This window comes from Bemisia tabaci, chromosome 7, assembly GCF_918797505.1.
Source record: "Bemisia tabaci chromosome 7, PGI_BMITA_v3".
In the NCBI taxonomy this organism is placed as follows: Eukaryota; Metazoa; Arthropoda; class Insecta; order Hemiptera; family Aleyrodidae; genus Bemisia; species Bemisia tabaci.
The window spans coordinates 15,850,317-15,860,624 of NC_092799.1; the positions used below are offsets into that span (position 1 = coordinate 15,850,317).

General features: G+C 40.1%; 1 protein-coding gene across 3 annotated transcripts; it reads left to right on the forward strand.

Annotated features, from left to right (window-relative positions):
• Window positions 1-2,177: 2,177 nt before the first annotated feature.
• Window positions 2,178-7,930, forward strand: LOC109029708 (uncharacterized). 3 transcript variants are annotated; one of them, XR_011900233.1, is made up of 4 exons: window positions 2,178-4,323; window positions 4,997-5,149; window positions 5,742-6,059; window positions 6,480-7,930. XR_011900233.1 is itself a non-coding variant. In XM_019040294.2 (4 exons), exons 1-4 carry the CDS (start codon window positions 4,234-4,236, stop codon window positions 6,657-6,659), a joined length of 585 nt encoding a protein of 194 aa, XP_018895839.2. In that variant the 5' UTR covers window positions 2,178-4,233; the 3' UTR covers window positions 6,660-7,930. The 3 variants fall into 3 exon arrangements, 2 of the variants coding, with proteins under 2 accessions (XP_018895839.2, XP_072158539.1); XM_019040294.2 differs by having other exon boundaries at window positions 5,742-5,903; XM_072302438.1 differs by having other exon boundaries at window positions 2,178-4,239; window positions 5,742-5,903.
• Window positions 7,931-10,308: the final 2,378 nt, after the last annotated feature.

The window sequence follows — 10,308 nt, forward strand, 5'->3', positions numbered from 1 at the left end:
GAGGCCTGGTCACACTATGAAAACATTCGTCGATATTTCGACGTCACACAGTCAATGCGAACCGAGAAGGACGTAACGAATAGTCCATCAATATAAAACGGCCCTCAAGATATTGACCAAAAGGGAGAAAGTGACGTGATTCCCGTTTCGAAATTCGATCGCGACACACGAACCAAAGAGATATACATTTATCTCAAACGCATGAGTGCCCTCTTTTCCGGAAAATTTGTTTGGGATAAGTGGATGAAAGTTGGCTTTGACCTCGAGCAACTATTTTAACACCCCGGAGATCAGATTGCATACCTACAGAAATGAAGGAATTTTGTTCTTGCTGTGATCTCTAGCGACGCGTTGAATATCCCAAAAAAATGGTATGCCCCCGCGACAAGATAGTCAAGAGGACATCAACACATTGTGTTGAAGGTCACTGCTTGTTTAACTATAGTTTCCTCTTGAAAAAAATTGTGGCGGTTAAACAGATGAGATCTGATTCAATTGAAGATTTCATGTTAAATATTGAGTTTAAGTTAAGTTGGGGACTTTACTTCCTACCTTTGGAATTTTAAATATTCATGCGATCACACCATCCTCAAAGTAATGTGTGATAAGAATGTATACTGAATTTAACTTACTTATCAGAAATTATGTAAAGACATTACGCTCTTTAGCTAAATGTCCATAAGCAATGACCAACGAACTAACTAACTATCTCCTATAATGTACCTCCCTATAATGTATGCTTAGGAACCATCCCCGAAGCCGCTCTCTGCCACAGCAGCTATATGGAGTTCCCATATCCTCAATCTATTCACGTGCGTGAGTATAAAGGAAAGAGGGGCTGAACTTTTGAGATCGCAGGAACAGTGGGGAACAGTGCACGACTTGCTCGTTTTTCTCTCATAAAAGTCTTTAAAACTGGAGAAACAAACAATCGCCTCAGAGGGGCAACGCGGACCCTCCGGCCGTGCGGGCCCATAAAAATGAGTTATTTTAAATAAATACTGTCGCGATTCCATCGTATCAAATAGCGATAAAAAGTTTTGTGCTCGAGTCTGAGCTGCACGGCACGGCACTCGAGTCAAACTTGGGCTTCGGTTCACCCATCGTTTCGGGCTTCTTGAATGCGAATTTCCCTGCTTATTTAAAGATCTAGATGTGAAAATAAGACATTTATCTTGCGAATGAGCCGCAATGCCACTCTCCATTTAAAAATATATGACGTTTACGAAGGGAGAAAAATTAGTGGTGGGTGCAGTAGCGTGCCTAAACTAAAATGAACATATACTCAATTTTCATGTCTTGATGAATTTTTAGAGGTATTATTTGTGCGTGATATGTCAAAAATGATCGTGAAGAATTTCGTGAAATAAAGATAAAGGCAGGCTGTACTTCACTGAATTAGAATGGGATAAAACCATGACATCCAATAATCAAGATAAGGGATTTTCTAAATACCACACTCATACGGCGTGGAATCACATCATCGGTCTTTTAAGTCCTATTATTCGATGCCTCGATTATTCTAACGCGGTTCAAATGATCGTTCCAAGCACAGTGCGGCTATCAGCGCCTACAAGACTGTAGGAATACTTCACGCATTAAGCCAAACAGTGCGGTCGGCGTGACACGCATATCAGCGCCTTCAAGTCTGCATGGATACTTCTCGCGTTGCACGAAACGCAGTGCAGTCGGCCAGTTGCCCTTTATTTGACGATATCTGCACGGTTTTTATTACAATTAAAGGATAAATACACATGTATCTTAAATGCAACCATGCAGAAACTCGGACGATGTTTAACCGATGTTTAAACGATGCAGCGATTCTGTAACCTGATTCGCGTGACATTAATTTGGTTTAATAAAAATAAAACAGAACGAACGAAAATATCGCGTCGAAATTTGTTGTGATTTTATTTTAAATCCCTCCAGAAATTTCTTGGAAACTCTTCACAAAAAAAAAACTGTATGTAGCTTTTGAAAGAAATTCATTAATAATAAAACATGAGGAGACACGCATGACATGCATAGTTTCGTGACTCCTTATAAAATGTAATCTCCCAATGTTTCCTGAAATTTCATGAAATTGCTTAAAACTTCTTACATGGTCTTGGTGTGCCATAAATATCATAAAAACAGTTTTTTTTTTTTTGGGGGGGGGGCGAAAAATGGCGGATCAAATGTCAAGTTACTTGTGAAATTCTCGCATAATTGCTACAGGATACATTCGCAACCCCTGAAACATCTTTAAAATTTCATGGAGCATGCATTTCAGTCCAGCTGTGTAGTTTCATTGAGCATCTCTGGTCAAAGCAGCAACATTCCTCCATGACATGATGTTACGAATTCATAGTAAGCGATAGAGCTGCATGTTCCTCTATGGTATGATGTTACAAATTTGTAACCAGTATTCCTTTTTTGAAATTTTTTTGAAAAAGTCAAAAGTTTGAAAAATAATTTGGATTCTATTTTTTTATAGTCTACATTATGACCTGTCTCATTAAAATCGATGATTGGAAATTCATGCCATAGAGGGTAAACATTGTTCTATGATGGTACCGTGTTGGCGTCAACATGGTGCCATGTTTAACTCACCGACATGGTCTTGTTTAGCAGGAATTGGACTGCATTTTGCAATTTGGAACTAAAATTTCTGGCTCATCTATAAAACACCTAAAGGCATCGGGAAACTAATGGTACAGACGTAGTTTCTATACTGAGCAAGAAATTGTAGCTCCTGATTTCAAAATGATGTCCAATTACTTCATCGGCTCAGCGTCCAGCTGTTACTAAATTTTATCCATTACAAGATGTTTTTGCATGCACTTTTTGTTTCTGAATGTTTTCTCTTATTTATAAACACAGTCAGCGATATGCGAGCGGAAGATTGCTGCCAAGGAATAGAAGACGCGGAGCCATGACCTGCGAGAGATTGCGCGGGAATTTGGTTCGTTCATTTTTCCCTCCTTTTTTCAAACGGTGTTTTTGAAATGTAATTTCCTGTGGTTTCAGAGGGGAAAGATTGACAAAAACATGAATGCCATCTGCAGGCATTCCGCGTTTCCAATCGTGGCAAGATTGCATGCGTGCATGGTGCAAACATACCGATATGTGAAAAAGTGACGCTGAATCTTTTCCGCTACTCTCGAGCCTGCATTTTCCTCCGTCGTCGGAGTCGAATTCTTGAACTTCCTGACAAGTTACCACCTCAGGAACCCGGCACAAGAACCGAGAATTGAGTAGTGCGCTACAGGTGTCTTATCTCCTCGTCGAGTCAATGAATGTCACAAGTACTCAAGTTTTAAATTGTACCTGCCCAATACATGATAAAACTAATGGGTTTGCTGCCCGCTAGAGGCACAGTTTAAGAAGGAGAGAACTAAAACACGGGTACACCAGGCCAAAACATTAACACTCAATTTTTTACTTGTTTTTTTTTCGCATCATATGAGACGAGATCTTTCACATGTGAGTTTAAAACTCACAAAGCGCGGAAGTTGTGCAGTTACGTGCTTTTGAAGATTCTTAGGGATGCATTTATGGCGTATCGGTCGAATACATCATGAGAGACGGGGTCTTTCACTTGTGAGTTTAAATTCACAAAGCGTGGAAGATGTGCGATTACGTGCGTTTGGAGATTCTTAAGGCTGCATTATCGGCTAATCGGTCAAACGCATTATGCGATTAGAGATCATTCACTTTTGAGTTAAAAACTCACGAACCGCGAAAGTTGTGCGGTTATGTGCTTTTGGATATTATAAAAGGTGTATACACAACTATTCGGTCGAACTTTACTCTCCCAATGGCGCTTAATTCCGTTTTATAGAAATACATCCAACTGATCATTTGACACGGTCTAGATTCGATCAGCTGGTCAAGTGCAACTGAAATATCATGTTGTGCTCTTCCGTGACAAATCGAGTGATTCTTGTTGATAACGTTTCGAATGTGGTTGAACACCAATCAGCCCCACTAATTAAATGCTAGCTCACATTATAGCGTGTCATAGCGGCTATTAACTACTGATGATCCGGAGAGGAAACGCAGCCGAGGTAAGTTTCCATACCTCGATGCATCACCTGACTGACCTGGTGCTCACTAGATGCATGCCTCTAAACTATTTATGTTTTAGTAGCAAAATCTGACAAGCTCTTAGACATTCGGATAACTGAGAGACATGCGAAAGCTCAATTTGCCACGCAGGTGCAGCGGAGGACTAGTTTTTCCACAGCAACTATGCATGTAAGATTGCTGAAATACGTTATTCTTGTGTTAGTGTTAGTGTTTCTGCCAGATGCTGATTTTGCTAATCCCATTTTGGTGCAGGTAGGGTCTTGCGAATTTTTGGTACCTGAGTAAGCTGTTAGACCAATTAACTGCTTAAAAACAATGACTGTGAGCAAGTGATTACTTTTTGGCAGGAATTGTTAAAAAATTGCAGACCACTGGTGAGGTCGCCTTACTCTGAACTGTGTGCCAACAAGGCTAGTTCGAATTTTTCACATTTGTGAATGTAGCGTTCTTCCGAATGATATCAGCATTTAGGATAGTCCAAAAAAGCCCGATTCGGACGTACGGTGGGCTACCTTTCACGAACATCCGCTTTCTAATTGAACAGACTTTGTACACTTTCAAGTTCCTTCTCTGAACTCTCTATTTTTGAATTCCGCCTTCATTTTTCACTATAACCTATGTGGTACATTGAAGTTTAATTTGTTTTGGACTGATTTCGGATACGAAACATCTCTACATGACCATATTTAAACAAAAAATCTGTCCGAAAAATCGTACTCTAAGGTAGAACATTTGGCTATAGTGAAAAATGACGGCGAAATTAAAAAAGGCGGAACAGAGAGTAAGTCTAGAGAATAAACTCGAAAATGTACATGGTTTCCATGACATCTATTGCTATCGCGAGGCAATGGTGGACATAGGAGCATTTTTTCTTTTTTTTCTTTTGCCCCCCTTGGAACATTAAACAAACACTGTTTGATTGCAGAGGCAGAAGGTCCTCAGAATTGAGTATACACAAGATTGCAGCAAAAACTTAGCACCTCTAAGCTTCTCTGGAATGTCTGTTTTCCGCAATGGATCTACAGCTATTTTAAAGGGAGGAATGATGTGCACGAGAGATTTACAACGCCCGCTCAAGGTCAGTCCATCTCATGTTTTTATTTATCTAAAAACGCACCATAGGATTTAAACAATGTGGACATGTCTTAAAAAGCAAAACGCTTCGGAACGAACGTTTGGAAATTATCACCTTAAGTAGTTAAATTTTAATACACGAAACTGCTCGATGATAATAATTTTTTTTAAATTTCGAAGAATTTACATAACAATAATATAAAAACCTTTAAAGAATTGAATCGCACAGTTGTTTACTTAAAAGAGAAAAGTTTCGCAGAAATTTTCTTTTTGTTTACTTCCTTGATTTTAAGCCGGTGTAAACGGAATAAAAGATAAAATCTAATATCACATGCGGCGGTAAATAAAGAACCTTATCTGAACCTATAGGTTACTGCGTTCATCCCAAACTGTAACAAGTGGGCTTTAGCTCTTGTTCCTCTAGAATTTTTAAGTTTGATTTTATTCGATTAAAAATGGGGTTGTTGGGATGTCGGAACAACCCGCAGCTTCCAAAAACCTTCGAACTTCAGCGTAGAAAACCCATTTTTTACGTGTTCTTGATTATTTTCGGTTGAATAATGTGCATTATCTAACGAAGCAAATTTCTGTTTTAGTTTCATTTCCGGGTGGAAAAATGTAAGGATAAGTCAAACCCGGATACTTGTGAATACCATTCAACGTGGAAATGGGACGACCTTTGCGCCATAATGAAGATGCCTATGATTAAGGATTTTGCTGACTATGTTGAGCCACCCGTCATATGTCCACTGAGGAAGGTAACCATAACCAATGAATATTGATCGAGGTAGACTGAATCAAAAGATGAACGTGCCTTGATAGATAACGGACAAGTCTATGTTTGTATTAAGCCTCAATTACGCAAAGTATATTCTGCAAAATATCTACACAACGGCAATGGACCGCTAGACAAGGTACAAATTGGAGCACTCGTATACGAGTATGTTTCCTCATTAGCATTTTACGTAGATTACGATATTTACATCGTTTATTGATAAACGATAAATTGTTATTTCCAAATAAGATAATAACGTTTTTATTTTTCATTAGTTGCGACAAATTTGAATGTCCCTTTCACGTGACAAACTAGAATTTGCAATGTTCCTGCCCTACTCTGTATTGTTCAAATTCAAAGTTTTCGAGATTAGGTAAAGAAAGTTTCCAGAGAAAAAGGTAAACTCACTATAAAAGCACTCCCGTAAGAAAAAAAAGTATAAGAGTGCGTCGAGAGCTTTGTATTAAATTTAGCGTGATTTATTCGAGGGTAGCAAGTACTGTCTCAACTTCCCAAAATATTCATGACTCTTGAAGAGCAGTCGGTGTTGGTGTTGCAGAACCAGTATCGAATCAAAGACGCAAAATTCAACCCTGCGGTTTGGGAACCATTGTTTGCTGCCGAGACACCGAATACTTTATGGAAATTTCACTTCATAACCAATGATCCAGTCGGACTAGCCTGCTGTCTCGAAATAGGCATCAGATTTGCACATGTGCGGCACAGAGGCACGGTTTAAATGAGTCTAATTTAAGCAAATTCCAAGCAGTCATCATCTCAAAATTGCATTATTTGTAAAGTACTTTTGGTGCTCTTACAGGAAAGAGAAAGAAGATAAGGGAAAGCCTCGTGGTGATTTTATTCAAACACAGTGTTAGATCTCGACTGAGTTGTGCTGACTGATTTTTGAGCAGTAGTTTTGAATCATTAGTGACTTTTCTTTTACAAAAGTACAAATTTCATCTCACTTTGTGTTAAAATGTTGGGGCTCATCTTTGAGGTGCACACCCACGAACTACTGTTTGTATTCGAATCACAGCCTTTGAGAAATGAAACAGAAGAAGTTTTTCTGTAAAAATTGAAATGTGATTTTGAACAAAACTTGTTTTAGACTAAATGTTTCCACAAAACCAGTTGGAACTTCTCATCATCTGTGAAGCTGAATTAAATGTTGTAAAAATGTTTTCTTTTGTACACTGTCTACTTCTTTCATGTACTGACGGCTCGCCCCGGAGAATTTCGAAGCATTCTCGAGGTGCAATCAGGGAGAGCAAAAAGCAGACAAATAGTTGCCACAGAAGACAACCTTAAAATCAGCATCTTGTCACGACTGAAAAGCCTGTCTCTATTAGCGTGTCATAGTTTGAAAAATTGCAAGATTCAAATTTTAAGCATTCATAATTTGCCTAAAATGAAGCCAATTAATGTGTCAGCAAAAGACCGTTTTACAGTTACCTCCGCGTTACAGGCGGAAAACAGCTACTGAAAAATGCCTCGAAAACCAGCCACTACACTTTCAATGAGGTGCCAAGTCTAAAATGAAACTGTACAGCATTTATTGATATTGGAGGGGTGAAGGTGGGGGCTAATAACTGAGAATATTTGTTTTTCATGGTCTTTTGGCATGCTCAAGAACAGTGGTGGAGCGTGAATGATCAATTATCGATAAATCCCCATTTGAAGCTATGGTAAAGAATCGAATATTATCGTGTTCGTTGCGAACACCCTGTCTATCGATCCTTTTCCTTTCGTTTAACTGCCAGATCAATCGATATCTCGCAAAGCATGCACGTCGCGCCACTGCTTAAGAATAACGCCTCGGTGGATTAAGGCCCATTTTGACTTGGACCGTCACATAATTTCCCCAAAGGATAGGTAACATTATCCTTCAATGGTAAACATGAATTTATTATTGGCTATGACGACCATTTATCTCTTAATAAACCGTTCGAGATCAAATCTTAATCTCGAACACTAATTTTGTAATTATGACCACAATTTTTCTCAGTGTATGAGCATGTAGTCCAGCATATTTTTAATAAAATGTCAGACTACCCGAGTTATTGACATAGCATCATGTTACCACCCTGCAAAACCGTAAATTAGGCAATGGCGCGGGGGTTGCGTCGCAAAGATATCGATAAGAACAAAAGCGCAGCCCTTGCTCACTCACAAACGCATTTGAATAGTAAAGCTCTTCTGTGAACCTGAGCACCTTCCCGAGGCTGCTTTCATCCTGCCAACCTGTAAGCCCTAAGTCCTCCAATTCCCACCTCCCACTTCCCACGTGGCCCCTCAACCCTTCACCTTTTCACGTTGACAGATAAATACATGTAAATTAATTGATTTCCCCTCCGCGCACCCTTCTGGGCTCCAACACCCGCACCGACGCATTGCGCAAAAAACCCCGCAACTGCGTAAAGGATTCGTTCGAGTTACGCTGTTCTTGCCCAGCGGAGCAGCTCACCCCTCGTTCAATCGTCTTCGGCCAGACTCCGCCTAATTGCCTCTCAGTCTTGGGCCCAAATCGGATCCTCATTTGACGCCTCGTTTACAAATTTGAGCGCGAGAGGCCCAGATTTGAGGTTACGGCAACGCTTCCAGATTTCACCTGAGGACTCCATATTTTAGAGGCACCACGACGCTCTCTTCCCTCTTCGGGGGAAGTTATTTTCGGAAGTTAACACTCAGCCTCGCCTAATGTTTGCTAGTAATTTGCAAAATTCACCCAGCAAAGTGCTCACCCCGAAATTCATCAGTCATCACGAGGGGAATTTCATTCAATATTTTACTCTGCAAGTTGCGCATCAACCATGATCGCGCGAAAAATAGTCTCCGAATTCGATTTTTGCTTCATCCGATTAAAGTCCGTAGATTGTTATTGGGGGATTACTATCTCTAAAATATATCGACGTTGTAAGTCTGCAACCACGCATTTCGGCTTGCGACGTCATATTTAACTATATTTACGGAAAACTACTAAAGGTCAGCACGGCGGAGCTGGCGCAGCGGCCATCGCAAAACGCGCATTGGCGCCTTCAAACCTAAGTGGATACTTCAAACATTGCGCAATGCGTGAAGTATCTACTTAGGTTTGTAGGCGCCAGTGAGCCTCTCGCGCTGGTAGCACGCCGCGCGCCGCGCTGCTCCGCTCTGTTTGGCTGTAATATTTAAACTGGTAGTCAGTGCTTTTCAACTCATGATTTTTTAATGTTTCCACATTCTAGATAATTCTAGATTCACACATAGATTATTCTTATTTGAATTGATGAGAAAAAAATATGTGTCAAAGGAGAATGTCGACGGTGTAAGTCGACAATCACATAACTCGGTTTGCAACGTCGCAGACTTCCTGTCATACTTTCTTTTTCAAACGGAAAACTATTCAACGGCAATTCTTTAAAACTGCTGTGCTTTTTCTTCTCCGTGTGAAGATAATTCTTCAAAAATTTCGGGGAATGATGTTGATTTGTTCTCCTTTAAAAAAATAATATAGAGGCGGAGATTTTCAAACACCGCATACGAGATACGAGGTTGCGGACTTACGTCCTCGATACTGTCTCTAATTGCACTCATTCGATATCCCTCTAAAAACCGCGTTGCTAATATTTATCATCGCATGCAATTCGGCAACCTTGCAGATCGTGGATGCCAAGTAAGGGTGGACATGGAGACTTTTCTATTCCAATTCAGTGTGGGTTTTGGTACAATAAGGCGGCCTGTTATGAGGTATCTCGCAACTGCTCATGCAATTATGATAATGGAGCCAGGGAAAATTGGCCCGTAGTTGAATGCAAATCACCCTCCATCTTGACGAGTCGCCGGATCCCGTGAATAATTGATCGCAATCAGTTATTACGATTGCTGCACTGAAATTACTTTCACTCCAATCAATCGATCGGGAGATGGAGTAGGGCGATATTTGGCTGGGGATACTTTCTTGGTGGAAGCGTTGGCAAAAGAGCTCGCACGTTTAGGTGCAATAATTTGCGTCATAGTAGGGATTCTGCGTGCATGATAAGGATTCATGGAAGGCAGCACACTGAAGAAAATAATTGCGGGGCTTGGAAGACAAGGCGCATAAGTACAGTTTTTGAAAATATTGAGATATCAATGATTTCAAGTATAACTAGTCTCAATGCACATTCTGTAAGAAATTCGCTCCCAAATTCTACGTTTTAAGCACTAAAAAGTCAGTTTGAACTGTCTTTCCGCCAGAAGGATCCATGTACACTGGAAGAAAAACCGCTTGGATCTAGAGTCCAGACTCTTGAAAACAACGACAAGAAAAAATACTCTTGATTCAATCGGATTTTTACTTGAATCAAAAGAAAATCCGCTAAATTTAAGAGGCTGGGTTCTTGATTTAAGCAAAAATCCGATTGAAT

Excerpts from the sequence above, each read along its gene's own strand:
- LOC109029708 (XM_019040294.2), top strand. The coding sequence starts at position 4,234 with ATGCATGTAAGATTGCTGAAATACGTTATTCTTGTGTTAGTGTTAGTG. Across the intron at positions 4,324-4,996 it reads CTAATCCCATTTTGGTGCAG|AGGCAGAAGGTCCTCAGAAT; the intron begins GTAGGGTCTTGC and ends GTTTGATTGCAG. Across the intron at positions 5,904-6,479 it reads TCATATGTCCACTGAGGAAG|AACCAGTATCGAATCAAAGA; the intron begins GTAACCATAACC and ends TTGGTGTTGCAG.